The sequence below is a fragment of the Cupressus sempervirens genome, chromosome 9, assembly GCF_028749045.1.
Source record: "Cupressus sempervirens isolate cs-2001-9-10 chromosome 9, ASM2874904v1, whole genome shotgun sequence".
Taxonomy (NCBI): domain Eukaryota; kingdom Viridiplantae; phylum Streptophyta; class Pinopsida; order Cupressales; family Cupressaceae; genus Cupressus; species Cupressus sempervirens.
The window spans coordinates 31,527,443-31,553,554 of record NC_143126.1 but is presented as its reverse complement, the minus strand read 5'-3'; the positions used below and the strand labels follow the sequence as shown (position 1 = coordinate 31,553,554).

At 36.4% G+C, this 26,112-nt stretch overlaps 1 protein-coding gene across 2 annotated transcripts in view; it reads left to right on the top strand.

Moving 5' to 3' along the window:
- The first annotated feature begins 223 nt into the window (after positions 1–223).
- TRS120 (transport protein TRS120) overlaps positions 224–26,112 on the top strand; it is a 129,522-nt gene continuing 103,633 nt past the window's right edge. The window contains exons 1-2 of one of the 2 annotated variants that reach the window (XM_089798904.1): positions 224–317; positions 496–1,249. In XM_089798904.1, coding sequence (XP_089655030.1) covers positions 839–1,249 — 411 coding nt within the window. In that variant the 5' untranslated portion in view covers positions 224–317; positions 496–838. Of the gene's footprint in view, positions 318–337; positions 1,250–26,112 lie in introns of those variants that run through there. The other variant, XM_089798903.1, reaches the window with a different exon arrangement.

Sequence of the window (26,112 nt, the reverse complement as noted above, 5' to 3'; positions counted from 1 at the left end):
GAAATTAATTATTATTATGTATTAAGTTTGAGTAGACTTGAACCCAAGACCTCCCAAAGAGGCTCACGAATTACCGTTGTGTTGTAGACTATTGCCTAACAAAAACCAAGTTTTAACATTTCACAATATTTTAAGAATAAACAATACTCATATTAATCTAAAACTTTCATAAAAGAGTTTGTATTTATTAATATAAAAATCTTATATACTCATAAATATAATAAGTCAATTAGGATTTAATAAGGGGCGATCTAATACCCGCGATCTAGACAGTAATCGGTCATATTCCAACCAGAAATGTGCAGACATATAATACGGTAGGAGCTCAGGTCATATTACATATTACTTTTTTCGCTGAATTATCAGCATTCTCATTACATTTTCTGAATTGATTGAGGGTTTTGCGTATCGAAAATGCCTGGAATTGCTTGCCTGGAATCGAAATGTCTGTTTATTTACTGATTATTTTCTATGCTTCTACGCTGACATTTACAGGAAGCTAAATATGAAGGTTAAATGCTTTGATTGATTAAGGAAAAACGCACCAGAGTTTACCCAAATTAAATGGAGCCGCAATATACAGAGACCAATGACTGAATATTGAATTTAATTGATTTAGAGATGAGATTAATTGTACCCTGTTTCTGCCAGAAACGGAGCTGAAATTACAGAAAATTGAGTTCGGAAAGAGTTGGCTTGATCCGAAGTGTCTAAGTTGTGTTGGGGTTTTGCCAAAGTAAGTACTTGAGCCTAGATTTACAGTACGCGAAGTATAAAAATATAATTTCCTTGATCTAGCGAGGGTAAAAAATATACCAAGTTTTTTTTAATAACAAAAATGGAGCCTGACGTGAGCGTGGAAGGGGGCTGTATGATTCGCATTGTGGTCATTCCCGTCGGTCACATGCCGGGCAGTCACATGAAGGACTATGTGTCCATTGTCGTGCGGCATACCAAGATTGATCTTTCAAGCATAAGCTCCTTCTATACTGAGCACCAGAAGAGTCCCTTTGCTCATCAGCCGTGGGACACAGGGAGCTTGAGGTTTAAGTATTTGGTGGGCGGAGCTCAGCAGAGTCCATGGGAAGATTTTCAGGGCAGTAGGAAGGTTTTGGGAGTAATTGGGCTTTGTCACTGTCCTTCATCGCCCGATTTAGGGATCGTGAGTGAGCAGTTTGCTGCAATTTGCAAGGCTTACCCTGCAGCTCTCATTACCAGATGTTTTGCGTTCTACCCCAGTGACTCCCAGGTTGGTTTCTTCATTCTTTTGCCTAAAAGAAATTCGTGTTTTTTCTTCGTAGCATCCAAATACATGGAATTCCTTTTTTCTTTTTTTTTTGTGACAAAATTTGAGACAAGGAAGGCTTATGATGATGATGATCCCAGCAATTCCTTTTATTTACAACATTTAAACTTGGCTCTGCGTTGACTTATGAGGTATAATTTAGATTCGGAAAGGCAGTTAGTGAAAATGGTAAGTTATTATGAATTTCGTTTAAATATTTGATTCTTGTACATTTCAAAGCAAAACAACCAAATATTTATCTCTTTTAGTCTATTTGATTATCACGCATTCCAAACCAGCGCATCATCAGTGATATATGTAATTAACCGCATTATTGCTTTTTACATACCTGTCATCACAATTTAGGTACACCTTTGCACAGAAAGCAAAGAGGCCTTAGTAATAGTTGCTATTGACGTTCAAAATTGAGTGGAAAGGATGAAATTTATATTATCTGATATCCATGGAATCAAAAAAATAAATATTATTGAGAATCATAAACAACGCATAAGCATAATGGTAACAATAAAATAAGCATGAGAGGAACTATTACCATTTGCAGTATCACTGGTTGTTCCAGAAAGATTGTGTTCCCGCTTTTAGCCACAACATGATCTAGTTGCAAGAGTAGGGTATCTCTTCTGCCCTAATATTTTCCTCCCCCGGGGATGCTGCCTCAACTTCTTGATCTGATTGATCTCATAAATTCTTCTCTCTGCTCTTGATAATCTACTCAAATTGTGAATCAGTAATCAACATTATCGAATAAATAATTTAAAAAAAAATTGATTGCGATAATTTGTTTTCAAATAAGGTGGGAGTTAATTTTACACAAACTAAATCATTCAACCTTTGTTAGGTCTATCTGTTGCACTTCTTAGAGTATATGTGTGTAAACATTTTGCAATAACCTTCACGACCAGGAGGACTGTGTAGCTGGGTCACAGTTTGAAAAGCTAGGTTTTGGATATTCTGGATTATTAACATCAAATCATTTGACAATTGATTATAGCTTTAGTCTTTAACTATATAAAATATAAGGCAATTGAAATTGAAATTCTCTCTAGTCTAGTTAAAAATATTTGAGAAATGTCACCTTGTTGCAATTTCTTATTCATAGTTATTCTCATAGCCTTGTAAAGGAGAATGTTTTGCGATTGTACCATTGCAGTCTTGTACTTGTCAATGCTCCAACTAGCATCCTTAAGCAAATTTTGGAAATGAATCCATAATGAGGATTATGTAATCAGATGAATCTAGAAGAGTTGAACCCTCACATCTTTGTGGACTACTTGAAGATGATTTAGGTGACAAAAAAATGGAGAAAAGTAAAATGACGTTCTCATTTATTTCTTCAATCTCTTATTTTGAATTTGTTTGGTCTAAGTTGCTGATTCGGGTTCCGGTTCGGGGACGGATACGAGATTTGGGTATGTGGGTATGACAATTATCCTCCCTTGCGGGTTCGGGTTTGTCCGTATTTGTATGCATGTATGTATGTTAAAACATTGAAGTTACAAATATAAATGAAGAGTGATACTTGTAAATTCATAATGGCCAATAAAGTTATAAATAAATTAATTGTAATACTGATACAGTTTCAGATTTACATGCATTGGCAATTGACATCAATATGAACATGATCAACAAACATAACTATTGGCTGGCATTTACAAATCTATCAACAGTCATGTCCTTAGATCTACAAATGAAAAAATATCAATCCCGGACCTTCAAATGAATCGAAATAGATTGCTGTTCGCTACTGTCATAAACTATGGGCATTACATAGAACAAATTTGGCTTGAATAATATTACCAAGCTGTTGCAAGACAGTATCTAAAGCTGATAGAAAGAACATGCTGATGAACAAATCAGAATTACATACATAAACTGACCTCCTGCCTTGGGGTACTTCCTAGGTGCCCAGGTCCACTGTAGGTCCTTCACAAAAGGACCCACAAAGAACCTGTGAAGTACCCAAGAAGAACCAGTACCAAAACTGTACCAGTACCAGGACCCAGGCCTAAATAGCAGAATCTGGTAACTGAGCGTTTGGTCAAAACTCTTGGAAAGGTAGTCATCTTCCTCACGATCTCCAATACACCGGCTATACGTAGAGCAACATCATGATTAGTTATGCATGTAAGGTGGCAGTTTAGGCAGTATATGGTTCCTTGAAACCTTTTTCTCACAATATTTCTTCTTTCTCTTAGTTTGAATTTTTTTGATCATGAAAGGCAGTCATCGTCCTCACGATCTTCGATACACTGGCTGTCATAGAGAACCATCACGACCAGTTATGCGTGCAAGCCTCAAGGTGACAGTTGAGACAATATATGCTTCATTGAAACTTTTTTCTTACAATATTTGGAAAAGACAAATCCTTTTTCAGCTTGGTGTACCTCTTTTCTAGCTAGGGTGTCTCTGTGTCATTCAGAAGATAAGATAATTTTATTAATGTCCAACAAGAGACCACAATCAGGGTCTAAGGACTGTGAGGAGAAGCCAACCAACAATGGAAACATCGATTTATGCTCGGGGAAAAGCAAAACAAAGCACAAAAAAGAGACAAAGGCCTTTGCCAATAACAAGCTAGATGCGCCCCACCGTGGAAAAGAAATCCTAATTTGAAAGATACAACCCAGGGTGAGAGGAAGCCTATGTTGTTAGAAGTGGAGAGCTGCTACCGCATGTAACTCATGTGAGGTCTCCCAAAACCCGATGTGCCCAGAGGTATGGAGACTAAGCGATTGCTTGGTATCCTGAGCCAGAGAGACCACTGAGAAGGAGGTGATCAGCCGATCCCTGGTCCATCTCGAGGGAGACTGAAACTATAAGGTGTGGTTCCAAAACCTCGTGGTTTCCTGAAGATAAAGTACTAGGTACCGCTGATCGGTGTACTTGAAGAAAGATGAGAGAGATCGAGACCCTCTACATAGACAATAGAACCTTCCTTTGATCTCATAGTAAATGGGGCAATGGATTATAAAGTGCGTCTTTGTCTCAGGCTTCGCCATGTCACAAAGACAATAGATCTGATCCTTAAAATCAATTTGGTGATTTGTCTGAATACAAAGCCAATGAGATCCCACCCTGAAAGAGCCTAAGGAGATGCAGGGTACGTGTGTCCAATGCCGAGAGAGATATTAAGGCCGCTCAATGACCCCATCCTATATATCAAGAAACTGCTTTGTGTAGAATGCCATCCTCGGTTGTAGCCCCCCTTGGGGGTCGACCCAAGTCATATGTGTAGACACCTAAATTTGATTACATTATTTAAGTAATCCTATTTAGTCATCTCCTAAGGCATCATTGATTAATTATTTAATATTTAATTAATTCAATTAATCAATTATATCCCAATTGATAAAATCAAATGACAAACCCAAAGTCTAATCATCAATTAAATCCCTATTCTTCTATTAAATTAAATAATTGCACTATGCCTATTTAATTTAATTCCAAATTTCCCTTTTATTAAATAAATCATTTAATAAATCAATCCCCAACCCCTAACTGTTTCGAAATCCCTATCTTTAACAAAATCCAACCCATTCACCCATGCTAACCTCTCTTAGTCAACTAATTAACCCACCTCATAAGTGCTAGCTCACTTGGATCCCCCTAACATGCCACTTGCATCTTAATTTTCTCCTAAGCCAAGCCTAATTCCTTCCCTAAACATGTGCACAACTTTAACCAAGGGTTAAGAAATCCTAAACCAAACCAAAAATCAAACTTCCATTCCATCCCCCTTACATTCCTATCCAAAAGACTTTAAGGCTCTTATATGTCTTAATGGCTCTTACATCCCTCTTCCACACTCCTCCCTCATAACTTATTTTGACCCTCCACTTTGACCATCCCCTCACATCCAATCACCTTGTGATACTTGTCACAAGGCTATGGATTTGAAGAATCACAATCCATGTGCTCCCCTCTCCTTGCATCCTAGCCTTCCCTCACCCTTCATCCATTTTTGCATCTTGGCCATCCATCTCACTACCCCTTGGCCTATAAATTGGACCCTTCCCCTCTCACAAATCATCCACTTTCCATGCAAACTTATAATGCTATTTTGAGAGCTCATAAATACCATCTATAATTACAAAATCCACCCATGTTCCCATTGTTGAAGCCTTCACTGTAATATAACTAACCGGATATTTACTAAATTTCTCCTTTAACAATATGATCAGAACTAAAACATTGTAGATGTATTTCGGAACAAGGGAATCCCGCCGAAACCCCAATAGATATTTGACTAACTTCTTCTTGAATATAACATTCAAACTCAGATTTAGGCAAAAGGAATACAATGCTATAATAAAACTAGAAAGTTCTCCACAAGTATATAACCCGTTATTTCACAATAACATTCAAAATGTCAAACAAACAACCAACAACTTCCAGATAATTTCTAAAATGTTATTGTATTATACAACAGCAATACAATAACCAACTAACTGCAATCCAATCTTATACACAGATTTTATAGTCAGATTGGGAAACAAGAGAAGAACCTGTAAGCACAAATGAGACACCTGAAATGTTATCTTCACGGACAATGAGTTTGCGTCTACTGCCTGCTTGCACGAGGGGCTACATCCTCACACTAGCTGAAAGCTGAAGCTTTCTGAATAACTCTCACAAGAGAGAACTGAAAATCAGAATAATAAATCAAGCATCCCCAAAAGGGAGGGGTCTCTTCTCCTTTTATTCTTGCAATAGTGACCCGTCGACTTCCTTTCTGGGTTTTTTCGTCTTATCTCTCCTCGACCTCTTTTGACCACTAGGAATATTAATTTGACCTTTAATAATAAATTTCCAGCTCACATAGTCAAAAAAAATTTGTAAATACACCCCTTCTAAATATTTCTAACGTCCCCAAAACGAAGGGACATTACAAATCTCCCCTCCTTGAGATTGCTTGCCCTCAAGCCATATGTCCCAGAATCCTATATAAATCTGTAATTAACCCGGTAGCCTAAACTGACAACAAACCTGACAAACTGTGAAGTACAATACCACTCTGCAAACCACTTGTCAACCGAATCCCTGGATCCTATATTACTCTACGAAGAAACGGTGCGCCTGTAAACTGATCAACATTGATCATCACCATATTCAACCTCAAACTGAATATGACCACAATAAAATCCTCGTCCAACCATAGATACAATTTGCCAACACCTAGATCCCAAACTCTGTTACGTTGCCTTGTTGCTATGATGAGATAAAAATATATCCAGGGTCCATGTATAATCTAGTGGAATGTGAAGACCTGACCTAAATGGATGATGTAAGAAATGAGCTGCTCAAAAGCTGAAACCACCATCCCATGGACATCAAAATTCATAATGTCGGCATAAACTTGGAGAATTTCCAAGCGCATAGGTGCTATGAATATGAAAGATGCTGAGAATCTAACCACAAACCTCACATAAATACTCCACCAAGAACTGTTCAGAGACTGATGAAGAAAATTCACCAAACTCCTAAATGGGGTGAGATCGGAAAATATATTGTGGCTGATCAAATGATAAGCAATAGAAGTTGATTCATCATTCTCATGCTGAGATCCTGATTCACTGCTAGGATTTGAGCCAGGATCCCAAAGTTTGAAATCAAACTCTTTCTTTTCATGGCAAACAAGAGATGATCCCTCACTTAACACAAAAAGAGGATTGCCGGACATCCAATCAGCAACAACTTCAAACAAAGGGTTGTCAACAAGCTGAAAGTGTTATGAAGTTTTGCTACTTAACCGTTTGGGGCAGTTATTCAAGTCATACATCTGCTGAATGCTTTCAAGTTTGTCAATGACTTCCTGGAAGAACTCTTGCCTCATTCTATTCTCATGTTTCCGAGAGTGTTCCATAAGTTTGATTTGATTTTCTGCTCTTTGTAGAGAAAATTGAGTTTCACTCAGTGCCTCTCAAACATGCATAAGCATCCTAAGCATCCTATTGAGATCCTCAATCTCATCCTTTTCCCTATTTGACTGTGCTGCATAAATCTCAGCAACATTAAGAATATAATCCCTGTCGGATAACAGATATAAGTAATTTGATTTCATAGTCTTGAGGGCTGTTTTGACCTTCTGTAAATTGGCCACATGTCAGTCACCTTCCGCTTTCCTTGGGACCTTCCTATAGAGCTCCTCAACCAACTCGTGGGTACTGCCATATTGCACCAAGGATGCCACAACGATGTCTTTAATAACCTTCAGTTGATTTCTAAATGCATGCATTTCCTTATCATGTTGATACAACTCATTGTCTTGTAGTGTCGTCTTGGATTGTTCTTCTGAATTTCTGTCATGGGCGTAGGTACTATATGGTTCATCACACAAAAGTTCCAATCTATTATTACCTCGTGTGCAATCGTCCTCATCCGTTTGTTTGTCAACACTGTCCTCCAATTCACTAACATAAAAACTTGTATCTTGGGTAACATCTTCTACGTGGTCGCTGGAAAGCTATAAGTCAATGGTAGTTGACTGCTCTTCTACTTCAAAAACCTCAATTTGATGATCTTGATCTGCGGGACATTCATCATACATAGTTTTGCATTGGTCTTTTGCAAGGAGATCTTGAGCTAATTCAAAATACTTACTTTTTGTCGTGTGAATCCTATTTTGGTGCTCTAAATGAAAATCCAAGTAATCATTGAATGATAATTCATTCTGAATTCTGAGAGGATTTCTACTCTCATGTCGGCTTCAGATTTCTTGGCTAACTGTTCTTGTAGTTTAATAGTATTCGTATGCCTATTACCAACAATAGCAGATGAGCCCATATCTCTGGCATATGAAATATAACCAGAAGTTAGCTCATTTGCAGATGTCACTACTCCTTGTGCAGTTATAGCTGGTTGATGATTATGTAGTGTGTCATTTCACTGTGACCTTATATTAGTTGCTGAAGTGACAGCTGGCAGATCTTGCAATGGATCATAAATGTTTTCCATATTCAATGCTGATGAAGATTTGGAAACACATGATGATGTATCTTTCAAACTCCCGTTGCTTCCCTTGATATAATTGTGAATTATCATCTGAGTTATCTTGATAATCCTGTTGTCCCTGGGGTTGCAGATTATAATTAAATTGTTTGTGTTGTGTTTGTAGCCTCGATATTTGTTCTTGTTTTTGTTGTTGTGCTGGATGATGTTTTAGACTGATCACGTTGTGCTTGTAAAAAGAGTTTCTTAGGCTGAGGATCTGATCACACTGGCCTTGCTTTTGTAACATCCTTCTCATTTAACTCATCTTTCTCAGCAATACACTAAAGTAAATTCGAGTGTGTCTCTATTAAATGCAATTCAAATGCCCTCCTCTTTAAAAATGACTTAGACAATGTGGAGTTGCACAAATAAATATTCCCTCTAGCATTTTTATGGATTGTATCTTTTGAATCCTTTCATCACATAGATAATAGCTGGAAATCGCTCCTTGCACATGTCAAGCAAAAGACATGCTCACAAGGACTTTGTAGCAATATCTTGCATCTATATCGATGTTATTGAATGATTTTGTAATAACGTCACTTGAGGCGACTACATGAATGTAATTGGAAATTCTATGTATTTACATTTGATGACTGTGTAGAATTGCTGAAATGATCGTTGCATACTCTAATAGTAGAATGTATCCCCAAACTTTGGCATTGGAATTTGCTTTGATGAATGCTAACCCAAACTAAGGCTATGTCATTGAACGAAGACACGTCCTCACAACCTTTCTGCCAAAACGCATTCGCAAAAGAGAGCTGTCCAGAAACACTTCGTTAATAGTAACGCTATGCTAAGATGTTCTTGTTCCTAAAACGACATCTATTCATAACAACACCTGTTCCCAACAGATTTTGTCTTCTACAAAATTCTTGACTTTCTGATTTTCACGGTAGTCTTTATCTGTTGTAATTATTGCAATGTGATTGTCAGCTCACGGTGATGCTCACAAATCGTCGCTTCTCTTAGTGCTTGACAATCATGGCCATTCCAACATATTACAGGTTCCCAAACCTATTAAATAGCGTGCTCTGACGAATCAATACTATTGCCAATTGAACACCCCCATGATTTATCATTACTCATAATTGTCCAACTGTCACCACAAGTTCAATCTTTTGTCATTTTGGAACGATTCACTCCACTTGACTTTCTGCGAAGAATGAGGTATTTGCAGGTATTTGGAAGGTGTCGATTCCAATCCACAGAGGCTTTTGATTAATAGTAATGCGTATGCTCCCGCAAAATTGACGTTGGTATGAATGCCAACACTATTCGCAACTCCCTGGGTGACCCATGGCTCCCAGTCCGATTTCTTCGAAGTTTTCTAGCGATTCCTATCTCTCCAGTAACTCTGTAGTGAAAGGCAGAAGGCGCCAGTATTGCTTAAGCAGTCACCAAATTTGTAGACTCTTATTTGCTTCATAGTGAACGTATACTGGTTGGTGATTGTCCAGTAATAGTACTCACAACTTTAATACCTTGGCGACTTGTTTGCATTTGGCAACTGAATCATCCTCCATTATACTTTGAACGACAAAACTTCCATAGCTACCGCTGCAAGTCTAATTGCACACACAATGGAATTGAATTGTTTTTGGCGGTATCACACTTCATTGGTGATTGATTAATTCCGAAAATCACCAAAATATTGTCGGGCCAGTGATTTCTATGCCGCAAAACAATTGCATGCCCTATGACGTGCTCATACCAAAAATCTTCAGGGGATCATATTATAATGACACTCCAGATGGCTCCTCATTAGTGGCAAATCAATTCCAAAGCTACTATCAATTCAATTCCTAAGAAAGCTTCTTCCTTGATATCTACAAAGTGCTCGTAGTCTTTATCATCATCTTCAGGATGAAGGACTATAATGAATGTTTTGAAAATGCCGTACTTCTCTTTAAGTTTATACCATTCTACAGCCTGCCACTTTTCAGATGATATCAATTCAAGGGGAAGAGATTTCGAAATCCCGAGCTCAAAGATTGAATTTTCATTGTCATAAAATAGTTTGTTGCCCCAGCTTCAGTGCATTTCGTAGGCTTGCAAATCATTCGAGCTTCACCTGGATCACCATCTAAACCCTCGCATAAGAAATACTCTAAAGTTGTATAACAATTCTTCCCACCAAGAGCTCCTTTAGCAATCTTTATTCTTTGGCCGACCTTTCATGATTGTTCTCTCCTCCTTATCTCCTTAAGAACTCGTACCATTGTAAAAGAATAGGTGTTTTCCTTTGTATGATATCTTCAGTCAGCCTTGTCAATTGCAACATTAGGGAATGCTATATTAGCACCTTGTACTTCTATTATCCCTGAAATCTCACCATCTAATAAGGGAAAGGACTGAGGAAAATTCTGTTAAACCCCTTCAAAAATCTCTGACCAATGTAGTTTCCCTTTTTAAATTTTGTAAAACCTCACAAGCTGGTAGAAAAGCTGGCTTCCATACCATTGTAATATCCCTGACGGGATATTTACTAAATTTCTCCTTTAACAATATGATCAAAACTAAAACATTGCAGATGTATTTTGGAACAATGGAATTCCGTGGAAACCCCAATAGATATTTGACTAACTTCTTCTTGAATATAACATTCAAACTCAGATTTAGGCAAAAGGAATACAATGCTATAATAAAACTAGAAAGTTCTCCACAAGTATATAATCCGTTATTTCGCAATAACATTCAAAATGTCAAATAAACAACCAACAATTTCCGGATAATTTCTAAGATGTTATTGTATTATACAACAACAATACAATAACCAGCTAATCGCAATCCAATCTTATACATAGATTTTACAGTCAGATTGGAAAACAAGAGAAGAACCTGTAAGCACAAATGAGACACCTGAAATGATATCTCCATGGACAATGGGTTTGCGTCCACTGCCTGCTTGCACGAGGGGCTACATCCTCGCACTAGCTGAAAGCTGAAGCTTTTTGAATGACTCTCACAAGAGAGAACTGAAAATCAGAATAATAAATCAAGCATCCCCAAAAGGAAAGGGTCTCTTCTCCTTTTATTCTCGCAATAGTGACCCATCGACTTCCTTTTTGGGTTTTTCGTCTTATCTCTCCTCGACCTCTTGTGACCACTAGGAATGTTAATTTGACCTTTAGTAATAAATTTCTAGCTCACATAGTCAAAAAAAATTTGTAAATACACCCCTTCTTAATATTTCTAATGTCCTCAAAAAGAAGGGACATTACATTTACTCATCACCATCCTCAACCGTAATCCATCGTGTGAAGCTTGAGCACATTTGAGCACACATCCAACTATCGTTGTGGACATATCTAAGCATCAAGGTCGCACTTGGGGAGCTCACCATACTTGGTTTACATTCTCCTTTTGTGTCTCCTTTGCCCTTTCATACGTTGTTATGTTTTTAGTTGTGAATGTTAGTCTTATGTTAATGTTCTTTGCACACTAAAATCTTATAGCATACAATACGGATATACTGCTTGTAGATTTCAAATGTCTAAATAACATTGTGGAAAGTTCAAGGACTAGAGAAAATAGCATAACTGATGTATTAATTTAAAAGAATTCGGGAATGATGCAGTGTAATGTACTGTTTGTACATTTTAATATCTTGAAGGGAATATTTTGTAACATTCGATCATGTTTAAATTTTCAAATTGTACACAATAATATAGTCAGAAGAGGCTATACTTTTTTCAATTGATATATCTGATAATTAATCAAATTTGTACAACTAAATCTCCTTTAATGATAGCAATCAGATCTTCCGATAAATAGGAAATGTTATTAACTTGAAATTTCAATAATGTTCACTAGAAGATCAATCAGCGTAATATCACCTTTGGGAAGGATTGTTAATCTTGCCCTAAATCACCAATTTAATTGAAATAAGGAATTTAATGTAGTTATCAACATAAATCCTGATTTAGATCCTGCGACCATGTTAGATAATATTTTAGATATAATCCTTATGGGTAGGGATCCTAGTCAACTATTATAAGCACATACAAAACAATAATTATCCTATTCTGTTCAGATAAATCATGCAATATCCATCCATTGTTGCATTTTCCATAATCAATCATATTTAGTGTTTGGAGAAGAAATCCCAAAAGGATGCTTGGTTATTGTTCAGCCCAATTGAGCTCAAGAGTACACAGCACTTGACCAAGACTTTTCGCCTCTTGGGCCACAAGCGGCAGGGTCATCCTGTGATAATTCTGTCCTCAGGGTGGACTAGTTAATACTAGGGAACTCGCATCATAGTGGAAGCACTATATTCAACCCACTTAAGCCCAAGAGCATGGCACTGTCCTTCATTGCCTGATTTAGGGATAGTGAGTGAGCAGTTTGCTGTAATTTGGAAGGCTTACCTTGCAGCTTTCATTACCAGATGTTTTGCGTTCTATCCTAGTGACTCTCAGGTTGGTTTCTTCATTGTTTTTGCCTAAAAGAAATTCACATTTTTTCTTTGTAGCACCCAAATATATGGAATTCGTTTTTTTTATATACAAAATTTGAGACAAGGCTTATGATAATGATGATCACAACAATTCCTTTTATTTACAACATTTAAACTTGGCTCTGTGTCAACTTATAAGGTATAATTTAGAATTGAAAAGGCAGTTAATGAAAATGGTATATTAACATGAATTTTATTAAAATATTCGATGTACGTTTCAAAGCAAAACAACGAAATATTTATACTGTTTAATCTATTTGATTATCACGCATTCCAAACCACTGCATCATCAGTGATATATGTAAATAACCGCATAAATGCTTTTCACATACCGATCATCACAATTCATATACACCTTTGCATAGAAAGCGAAGAGGCCTTGGTTATAGTTGCTATTGACATTCAAAATTGAGTGAAAAGGATCAAATTTATATTATCTGATATCCATGGAATCAAATTTTTTTTTATTTATGAGAATCATAAACAATGCATAAGCATAATAGTAACCATAAAATAAGCATGAGAGGAACTAGTACCATTTGCAGTATCACTGGTTGTTCCAGAAACATTGTGTTCCCGCTTTTAGCCACAACATGATCTAATTGCAAGAGTAGGGTATCTCTTCTGCCCTAATATTTTCCTCCCCTGGGGATGCTGCCTCAACTTCTTGATCTGATTGATCTTATAAATTTTTCTCTTTGCTCTTGATAATCTACTCAAATTGTGAAATCATTAATCAACATTATCGAATTAATAGATTTTTAAAAAATTGATTGCGATGATTTGTTTTCAAATAAGGTGGAAGTTAATTTTACACAAACTAACATTCAACCTTTGTTAGGTCTATCTATTGCACTTCTTAGAGTACGTGTGTAAACATTTTGCAATAACCTTCATGGCCAGGAGGAGTGTGTAGCTGGCTCACAGTTTGGAAAGCTAGGTTTTGGATATATCTTGGATTATTAACATCAAATCATTTGACAATTGATTATAGCTTTAGTCTTTAACTATATAAACTATAAGGCAATTGAAATTAAAATTCTCTCTAGGCTAGTTTAAAATATTTGAGAAATGTCACCTTGTTGCAATTTTTAATTCATGCTTATTCTCGTAGCCTTGTAAAGGAGAATGTTTTGCGATTGTACCATTGCAGTCTTGTACTTGTCAATGCTCCAACTGGCATCCTTAAGCAAAGCTTGGAAATGAATCCATAATGAGGACTATGTAATCAGATGAATCTAGAAGAATTGAACCCTCACATCTTTGTGGACTACTTGAAGGTGATTTAGGTGACAAAAAACATGGAGAAAAGTAAAATGACGTTCTAATTTTTTTCTTCGTTCTCTTATTTTGAATTCGTTTGGTCAAAACTCTTGGAAACATAGTCATCTTCCTCACGGTCTCCAATACACCGGCTATACATAGAGCAACATCATGATTAGTCATGTATGTAAGGTGAAAGTTCAGGCAGTATATGCTTCCTTGAAACCTTTTTCTCACAAGAATTCTTCTCTCTTATTTTGAATTTTTTTGTCATGAAAGACAATCATCGTCCTCACGATCTCTGATACACTGGCTGTGATCGAGAACCATCACGATCAATTATGCGTGCAAGCCTCAAGGTGATAGTTGAGACAATATATTCTTCATTGGAACTTTTTCCTTGTAGTATTTGGAAAAGACAAATCCTTTTTCAGACTGGTGTACCTTTTTTCTAGGTAGGGTTTCTTTGTGTCATTCAGAAGATAAGATAATTTTATTAATGTCCAACAAGAGACTGCAAACAGGGTCTAAGGGACTGCCAAATCACAACAAGAGAAGCTAGCCAACAACGTAAACATTGAATTATTCCCGGGGAAAAGCAAAACAAAGCACAAACAAGAGACAAAGGCCGTCGACAACAACAAGCTAGACACGCCCCACAGTGGAAAAGAAATCTCGATCTGAAAGATACAACCCAGGGCGAGAGGAAGCCTATGCTTGTTGGAAGTGGAGAGCTGCTACCGCGTGTAACTCATGTGAGGTCTCCCAAAACCTGATGCGCCCAGAGGTAGGGAGATCAAGCGACGGCTCGGTACCCCAAGTCGGAGAGACCATCGAGGAGGAGGTGATCAGTTGATCTATGGTCGATTTCGAGGGAGACTGAATCTATAGGTTGTAGTTCCAAAACCTTTTGGTTTGCTGATAAAGGACTAAGTGCTGCTGATCGGTGTACTTGAAGAAGGATGAGAGAGACTGAGACCCTTTGCATAGATAGTAGAACCTCCCTCTAATCTCATAGAAAATGGGGCAACGAATGATAAAGTGTGTCTCTGTCTTAGACTCCGCCATGTCACAAAGCCGATAGATCTAATCCTTGCAATCAATCCGGTGATTTGTTTGAATAAAAAGTCAATGAGATCCCACCCTAAAAGAGCCTAAGGAGATGTAGGGCACGTGTGTCCAATGCTGAGAGAGATATGAAGGCCACACAATGACCCCATCGTGTATATCAAGAAATTGCTCTACATAGAAGGCCATCCTCGGCTGTAGTCCCCCCCGGGGGCGACCCAAGTCATACGGTTATACCGTTGTAGAATTCAAACATCTAAATAACATTGTGGAAAGTTCAACTAGAGAAAAATAGCTTAACTGATTTATTAATTTAAAAGAATTCGAGAATGATGCAATGTAATGTACTGTTTGTACATTTTAATATCTTGAAGGGAATATTTTGTTACATTCGATCATGTTTAAATTTTCAAATTGTACATAATAATATAGTCAGAAGGGGCTATACTTTTTTCAATTGATATATCTGATAATTAATCAAATTTGTACAACTAAATCTCTTTTAATGATAGCAATCAGATCTTCCGATAAATATTAAATGTTATTAACTTGAAATTTCAATAATGTTCACTAGAAGATCAATCAATGTAATGTCACCATTTGGAAGGATTGTTAATCTTGCCTTAAATCACCAATTTAATTGAAATAAGGAATTTAATGTAGTTATCAGCATCCCGATTTAGATCTTGCAACCATGTTAGGTAATATTTTACACATAATCCTTAAGATCAATTATTTCTATTTATGGTTAGGGATCCTAATCAACTATTATAAGCACATACAAAGCAATAACTATCCTATTCTTTTCAGATAAATCATGCAAAAACCATCCATTGTTGGATTTTTCATAATTAATCATATTTAGCGTTTGGAGAAGAAATCCCAAAACTTGGTTATTGCTCAGCCCAATTTAGCTCAAGAGTATGCAGCACCTGACCAAGACTTTTCGCCTGTTGGGCCACAAGCAGCAGCTTCATCCCTTGATAATTCCATCCCTCAGGGTGGACTAATTAATACTAGGGAACTCACATCATAGTGGAAGCACTATATTCAGCCCACTTAAGCCCAAGAGCTTGCGACACTTGACTAGTACAACATGTCCCTTGGTCCACAAGTGGCAGGAACATTCCATGATGATTCCATCCATTGGGGTGGACCACTTAATTGGGGGAAACCTATGCCTACCAACTCTCCCTAACACATTTCGTTCCATTTCCTTGTGCTTATTGGGTTAAATTAAGAAGCACAACAAGTTTATTATCATCTGTTAAGAGATATTTAAAGAGCATAGATTTATAACATTTATCCATATTACACATACCAAGCATACATAACACACATACAGTCATGCATGCCACAAATGAACAAGAATGCTATTGTCTGCAATTAATAGTAATTTCTAATCTGATTTATGCAAAGCTGCACAGATACGGATACGGATACAAATACGGAAACGGTATTGGGTACGGATACGGCCATTTATTAAGACACCCAATATGGATACGGCTGGACACAAGATTAATAAATAATACATATACATATATTTAACATAGTTTTCTAAGTTATTGTAGGAGATTTTCATTACTTCAAAAGTAATATTGACAATAAATGCTACATAAATATTTATAAGTTAATTTAACGCTTTACAATTTGTAAACACTGTAGAGTTGCATTAGAAGATAACCCAAAAATGGGTTGCTGAAATAGAAAAACATTTTATTTGTCTTTCTCATCTAGTGGAGGTTTTTTTTAATACTAATTTTTTAAAAATTGCTTTAATATATATTTTTTTAACATTAAAGGGAAGATCTGCATCAAATCTTGAAAAAAAAACAAATCCCATAGTATTTGGTACGGTTGGAAAATCAAGTATATTAGGCAGACATGGGTACAATATTCAATGTGTATCTGAGCAGTATTGGATATGTTTGCAAATTGGATACGGGGATACGTGCGCCCAAGGAGGGACATAGGAGTTTCTGGCAACTCTGGATTTATGTGTCTAATTGATGATAACTTATGGACTGATCTGCTCTTCACGGGCACTGATGTTCATTGCTAATTGAATTGTTTTCCTAAATGCGTTCATCCATTGTGGTCTTATGAGTTTATATCCTCATGTCTCTTGAAGAGTTGCAACTTATGGAAGTTGCTGTTACTCAGAGGATTACCATGAAAACAGTGAGTAAAACCATTTACATTATGCTCCTCTTCAAATGGTGATATGAAGTCAGACTCTGAGCAATCAACTTTAGATTTCTACCTCATACTTATCAGTTCACTCTGGAGTGTCCTCAATGCAAGGCCCATGTGATAACAAAGGACTACTGGTAAATCTAATAAAATCTGAATCATGTTCCTGTCTCTTCAATGTGTCTTCATTGTCCTTTATTGCATCTTCTTCCAAGGTAGGTTGCTTCTTCATACAAGCTGGTCTATGATGTGTGCCTAACAGAAAGTCACTTGTTCTCTTAGCTGTCATAAAACTGATCTATACCTGCACCTCCTTATCTGTTTATTTTGGCTCCAACTACTCTATGGTGAAGCATGAAGAGCACACCGTAATATTTGAAGGAGGGGAGAGGGTGAATCAGATTATCAGAACTTTAAACTTCTAAAAATACGAAACTACATAAAAACTTAAAAAAGTAACCATCAAGACATTAATATCAGATTTCTCGTGGAAAACCCTTTTGGGTAAAAAACCCACAACGTACAAAACTTTCGTAGCAAAAATGGGCACCAACCCATGTAGAAGCACCAACTCCAAACACTAAATCTGTTAATGTTTTAGCGTAGAAATTAATGATCAACAGCAATAAAGAAGAGAATAAACAATGTACAAAAGACTCAAAACATTTATCCTGGGAAAGTCCTCCACCTAGAGGGAAAAACCCAGCCACACCAGCAAAAATATATATTTTATTGATAAATAAATGTTCAAATACAAACCTTTCACTTGATTGCATTACAATACACAAAGCAATCACATAAATAGATTGAAATTAGACTCTTCATCTTACACAAAGCTATCTTCAAATTCCAACTACAAGATCCTTCATATTTCCAAATATTCAACATTGCATATTTCCATACTCATGCCACTTTGCATGATGTATGACATGTCTCTTTATATAATATTATCTTAAATGTCATCACAAATGTCTCTTTCAGTTGAAGATGACCATAACGGTCATAACAAATGTATTTATTTTACATAAAATTAGAGATAAAGATCTCTATCGCAGCTACAATCTTCAACAAAAGCACTTGTTAATCTTAAAAATCAGGAATAAATAATGCAATAACTGAAATCACAAGTTCAACGCAATCAGATTACACAATGCATTTATCTTGGGAAGAGCCCTCCTCGCCGAGGGAAACAACCCAGGCCACCCAAAAGATAGTTCTTTATTAGGTTTCTCAAAAACAAACTACAAAATCTCTGCTCCTTCAAAATTCTTAAATACTCTATAATAACACATGATCAGAGTTCATAAGAGACAAAGTATCTACCGAGCAAGTCACAATACACCAATCACTAGAATCTCAGACTGCAACCTTTACACACAATCTGAAAGATTCAGAATAGTATATGCTGCTCATACACTTAACAGAGATCATAACTCATGATACAGTAAAAGTTCTCTATTCAATATTTACGTAGAATGCACAAACTCCTCTCAAAGAAAATCGGAAGAACAACAGCAGCGATCACTTTTCTTTTGGCAATCATGACAGATATTTCAGAATAGACAATCACCGTCCATACAAGAAAAGTGGATACTATATGAACAGGCACCTTACAAAATGAATAGGCTCATACACAATGGCAATAAGGATACCAAAACAGCAACAGTAAATAAACCACACTTAAAAGATCAAACAGCCCCAACTGAAGAGATGAGTCGATGTAGGAAGAGGAACTGTTGACTATAAACAGTCATATAAATGTTTTACTATGAGAACTCAATGTAGGAAGAGGAACTATCGACTATAATAAACAGTAATATAAATGTTTTGCCACAAAACAGAAAAACAACACATAGAAACAAAAATGTCAGCAAAGACTGCCGGCAATGCTGAGTAAGCATTCATGATGCCTCATAGATTTCAGAATCATGCTCCACTCTTCTGACAACATGGGAATTAATTTGTGAACATAGAGAATCAAAGTTGGAGTATTGCACAACCACTGAACAGAAAGAATGACACCAACTTAGACATTGAATAGAATAACTGAAATAGCGATCAATATAAGAGAGACTCTTCATGAGACCGTGACTTAAGAGAGGACAAACACGGAAAAGGGATCTATCTCACAGCTACCCAAAAACTCAACACTCCCTCTTAGCAAGAGAGAGATCTTTAGTATGTCATCTCATGAGAGGTGCAAGAAGCTGCAACCAAAATAATGTCAACAAAAAATCTCATCATAGGTTTTTCTCAATAAAAATTGTTATCACATTATAACAATATTCACCATAGCTACTCCTAGAGGGTGTATCAGAAAATCAAAAAATAAAGTCACAAGTCACACACTTGATTTCCACCATAACTACTCTCAAAGGGTAGATCCACCATAGCTACTCCCAGAGGGTGGAATACGAGATTTCTTCTCGAACTTCTCTTGTAGGGAAGAATTCATTAACAAGGAATTTCACTTCGAACTTCTCTTGTAGAGAAGAACTCATTAACAAGGGATTGCACCTTGAACTTCTCTCACATATAAGAACTCATTAACAGAGATTGCTCCTTAAACTTATCTTATAAAGAAGAACACATTAGCATATACAAAGAATCACTGGAGCTACGATTCTCTCTCAAAAAGAGCATCATTCTCCACAATACCAAGCTTATATTGGAAGAAACAAAACTTCACTCTCGGAAGTGGCTTCGTGAGAATGTTTGCAATCTGCTCCTCTGTAGAAATGTACTCGAGATCAACTGCTTTTTGTTGAACAATCTCTCTCAAATTATAATATTTAATTTCCACATGTTTGGTTCTATCATGAAAAATTGGATTAACCAAAAACTTTAGACAACTTTGATTATCACACAAAATCATTGTAGATTCCAAAGGCTGCCCAAACAAACCTGCAAATACTTTACGAAGCCACACAACTTCTCTTGCAGCGACACATGTTGCAACAAATTCTGCTTCAGTAGTACTAAGAGCAACTCAAAATTGTTTTCTGCTGCACTGGGAAATCATAGCTGATCCTAGGCTGTAACAACAACCTGAAGTGCTCTTCTTGACAAGCACACAACCTGCCCAATCTGAATCAGAGAACCACTGTAAGTTCAACTCTACACATGAAGAAGATTTTTGTCCATATTGTACTGTACCATGAACATATCTCAATATGTGTTTGACTGCCACAAGGTGAATTTGTCTCGGTTCACACATGAACTGACTCAAGGGATTAACAACATTACAAATACCAGGCCTTGTATCACCCCAATACCTTAAGGAACCAATTAATTGCTTGTACATAATAGAATCAACTAAATCTGAAGTGGCTGCTACCTCATGTCACTTTTTTAGATTTGCTTTTGTAGGAGTCACCATAGATTTACACTCTAGCATACCAAATCTCTTTAAAATATCAATAGCATATTTTCCCTGACTCAATATAATTTCAATTGATCTTTGCCATACTGCTAGCCCAAAGAAATAATGCAATAAACCAAAATCTTTCATTTGAAATTCAGAAGCTAACTCTTTCTTACATTTTGATTTGACAATTAGATCATCATCAGTAGAAACAAATCATGAACATAAAGCACAAGAATCAACACTTTGACATCATTTACCTTGAAGTATAAATTTGGATCAACATTATTTTTTGGGTACCCAAACTCAAAAGATAGTGATCAATCCTTTTGTATCAAGCATGGGGAGCTTGCGTAAGACCATACAAGGCTTGTTTCAGCCTACATACATGTGACTCCATATCATGAATCACAAAGCCCTTTGGCTGCTCAATGCATACGTCTTTTTGAATTATCCCATTTAAGAATGTTATTTTCACATCCATTTGATGAAGTTCCCAACCCTTCACTGCATCAATAGCTATGATGGTTCTGAGGGAAGTGTAATGAGCTACCAGCGCAGAAGTCTCTTCCTAGTCTGTGCCTTCCTTTTGTGAAAAACCTCTAGCTACAAATTTGGATTTATGTTTTTCTATATTCTCCCATCAGCTGCATGCTTAAACAGCCATTTAGAAGAAACAACTAATTTACCTTTAGGCCCAGGAACAATTTCCCACACATCATTTTTGATGATGGACCGATACTCCTCCATCATAGCATCCTTTCACACTTGCTGATTTGAGGCTTCTTCAAAATTTAGAAGGCTCAGATGCAATAATGTGACTCATGGAAGATACATAACCTACAAATTTATGAGGCTTTTTACTTTCTCTGAAAGTGCCACGAGGGGTTGCATATTGTTTAGCCTCTTCCATAGCGTTCTTGATCCACAATGGTCTTTTCTTGGTGGCCGAAGTATTACCAGGTCATGCAGAGGCATCTATAAGATCAACTGTATTTGGTGGATATTCTGCAATTGATAGTTTGTTAAAATTCTATCTCAAAGTAGGTAGACCAGCCATAGGGTATGAGACAGAGTCTCTCCTACCTTTAAGGGAAGGCTCCCCCTTCTCACCGTTCCTTTGATCAACTCAAGGTAAGCAAGAAGTTGAGAGATTTTGAAAGGGTCTTACCAATATTCCTTCCTCTTAACTTTCAAAAAAGAATCTACTCACCCGCAAAATGAGTAATGGGCAAGATAAAATCTCTAACTACACTTCTATCTAATAGTTGGAAACGGTGATACCGATAAACCAATACTAACTCAGAGGCTAGTTGAAAGCATACCAATTTGGCTCTAAGTCTTGTTTTGACCTATTCTATAAGAATAACCTCTACTATTGGGGCGCAAAGACTTCTAGAAGTAGGGACTTGTAACTATTCTTGTGAATTGAGAAGGTAATATAAGCTATAGTCAAAGCTTTTACTTTATATATTACCATAGTCGCTCCCAGTCAAAGCTTCGGCTCCGATTGTTTCTCAACTCTTTATGCTCAATTATTTAAACCATACAACAATAACATGAATCAAAGAAGACAGACACAAATTATAGTCAAAGTTTCCAAATTGGAGTTATCACAATTGCACTCAATCAAAGTTTGAGCTCCAATTGCTTCTTTGTATTCACTTTTCATCAAAATAGTACTATACAATCAAAGTTATGCTTACACAATTCTTCAGAGCTTTCTTGCATATAATAAAAGATGATTTTTACAATGAGAGAGACACTCCTTTTATAGGAAAAGAAGTGAGAAAAAGGAGGAAAAAGTGGGACCAACTCAACCAACTTTGACCTAGTAAAACTAATTGAGAAGAATTGGATTACATGTCATTAGGACATGCAATCAAATTACATGTAATTGCAATTACATGCAATTCATCTTCTCCAAATACAAAGGTGCAAGACACTAGAAGGAAATGTTGAAGTTGTTGATTTTGAATGAATCAATCTTGTAGATTATGAACAAAGGCCTTGTACTTGATGGTCCAGTCCTTAATGATCATAGGATTGGGAGTTCCTCCATTTTGTGCCTCTACATTCACCTTGATAATCATGGTGTTGTGTCTTTTGATAGCCTCTGACTCTCTTTGATGAATTGCCCATTATCGTTTGAAAACTTGATGTAATCAAGCTTTTCCTCATTTCACAATTGTAGTGAACTATCCTTTGTCAGATTTGCACATTCCGAATTTTCTTGCTCTTTGAAGACCTTCTCAATGATGTCCGGATATAAACCGGGAGTAACTTTTCCATCAACATCTTCAATTGATTTCTCTCTCTTTCTTTTTTTTTTAATGCTTGGTACATTCCCACATGAACTTAGGTTCCAAGGCTGCCATTAGGAAAGTGGAGATCACATGAATTTCGCTTCTTTGGATTCAAAGCATATCTTCTTGGTGGGATGTCTCTACTCTTTGAGGAAATTTTGACATATCTTGAAGAGTGTGCCGCAATATGAAGACGAATACATCTTCTAGTGAGATTAGATCCTTGAAAACTTTAGGATATAAGTTACAATGAGTATCCATGGGAGATGGGTGTTCGAAGCATGGATTAGATACTTTTTGAACACTTTTGGAGGCTGAGAATGAATGAAACAACTTGTATTTTGGGCAAAAATGGCCAAAATCAGATTTAAGATGGTGGATTGCATGTGGGCAAAATGAGGTTTTTGTTTTGGGTGACCAAAAATGCAAGCTGGATGCATAGGAATGTGTACAAATGACTGACTTTGGTATTAAAAGAGTTACCTTTTACCAAAATTGGGTTCTCTAGAGGTAATTACATGTGGTAATTACATGAGGTAAATATGTAATTGGGTTCAGAGGATGTAATTGCATGTGTTGGAAAATGAATGAAGCATGCATGGACATGGAAAAATGAAAGGTGAAAGGTTGTGGATGTGATTGAGTTCTAATTTTAGAGGCTTCATTTTAAGCACAATAGAATCAACTTATAAGAATAACCTCATGCCACATAGGAATGAAGACAAAGTTTGGCAAATTGAAAATCCAGTAAAAGTACAGTTTTTAGAGCATCTTCAAATGCATTAAGCATATATTAAAATTATGAGATTCACGGTAAAGACATTGAGAAAGTCAGGAGCTTGAGCCTGCAAGTAGTTGAGACTAGTGAAGGAAAACTGAAGGTAATCCCTCCACGAAACATTCTGTTTAGGATTGTAATATTTGTCTCAACTCTTAGATTGGGAAAGCACAGGTGGAACATAGTGACTGAATTCATATTTCCAAATAAGAGTACATTAACCATATCTAGCAGCAGTTTTAGAGGGAATGACACTCGAAGTTTGATTTTAGTTGTATTGTTGTCATACAAAATGGATTACGTCCGAGTCTATTGAACCAGGAGTGTTAAGTAACGTGAAGATTGCCAAATACAGTTCTAATAAGCAAAATACAGTAATAGTGAGAGTCACACCTACCAAACTAACTGGTGATTATTCTATCAGTCTGAAATTGCTTAGGCGGCATCAAACAAGGAAATCAGAGAGAGCAAGTATGGTATAATTGAGTATTGATTATATATATACAGAAACGTATGAAGACGTTGTGAAGTATATATGATTGTACAGGAAATGATAAAGCAAAATATAAATTGAACAGTACCATCATCATACCACAGTCAACGGCAGTTACAGAAACATGAGAAGGGAAATTATCAATGCATATTTTAATTACAAACTTAGAATAAAAAATATATTTATCCTGATATGTGCAAATGGTCGGGAGCTGCTTGTATACACCTAGTCGAGCAATAGCAAATGGAGGAAACAAATAAATCTGAAAATATTAAACATTCACCAAATCACAACCTTCCATGATCACATACAGGTGTCTAACAGAGCTGATAAGACATGATAACGAGCCAGTGGTGGTGTTACAGAGTGTTTAGAACATAACGGAGAAAAAAGAAAGTGAAACCACGCGATACAGAGCCTTGCCAAAGCAATAGTTATTGGTATCAAACCAAAACCCACCATGGAAGATAGAGAAATTCGAACCAAGTCATCACTTGTGGATCATGATCTTACATTTGCAAAGACATACTCCTTCGAACTCAATCATGGACATTTGCGGTAATGATTCATGAAGATGTAATCGTGAATTCATTATGTTTTGACATGGAAGATATAAACAAAAATACACAACATATATACATAGTTCAAATGGCTGGAGATGTCCTCAGTCCTACAACGCATGAAATAAAAAGAGCATCGAAATATAAAAATGGCAAATATATGCCCGATGAAAGACCAAGTCCGATGAATTAAAAAGGCATGATAAGAAAAAAGCATTGAGTCCACCGGTGATATGAGGTCTCAACGTCTGATCGGGCTTCACAGAAAATGATGTTATCAAACATGTCTCGCCAAATCACCCCTATGAAAGAGCACGTGATTTTCAATGAAGGAGAAGATCAAAGTAGCATTCATTTTCCAAAACTTGGTAAACGATTATTAATAGAAGGTACAACCGATGATACACACATTTATGAAGCAAATCATGTGCCGTCAGGTATGCTATGATTATGAGAGACATCGACACGTGAACAGTAACCTGATATGTTTTTGGCCATGTTTGACAAAGTAGTATTAGATAAGGCATGTGAACAGGATTGTGTGTCTCCTTTTAAGTTGCTTCATAACCTATACCAAAGGTTGAATGATTGGGAATATTATGAAGGATGTGTTTTAGCCATTTTACAAACTAATGCCCAATTTATATTCCTTTAGTTTGTAATCATTAATTACAAAATAATGCTCATGCTACATGAAACGGTGTATTATTTGAAAATAGTTTCACATTTGTTCGTTAGGCTATACTTATAGGATGCATATCCCAAGAAAAACACATTGGAAAAGACACATTCAAATAAACAGTTAGAAGAAGAATATTTGTAAGGAGGAATAAGGAGCTTAAAGCATGGCTTTGTAATATGAATTCAAATATTGTATTTTAAAAATAAAAAATAAAATGCCTTGTTTTGTTTATTTAAAAGGCATGGAGATTTAAACTGCAATTGATTCGTCCTTTATAATCATCTTTAAATTCCATAAACAAGTTAAATGTTAGAGAAGTGGATTGGGTCATTTATGGCATTTTAAACTCGATCATCCTAGATATAGTGAAATATTAAATTGTTTCCATATCTATCTCGAGTTTGTCTCCCTACCATAGGAGTTAAAAATTCAATCGAGACTAATTTAAGATTGCATATATATGTGATTTTCGCATCTTGATTATTAAATTGTTTACAGTATAAGTGCGTAGAATGTTATAAAGTTGTATGTGAAAATCTTTATTGTAGTTGACTTTGTTGCCCGAATAAGCCAAGTCATTGGTCTTTTAAAGTCATTGAATTGTAGTTATTGGATCTATATTCAAAGTCAGAAATCTATATACT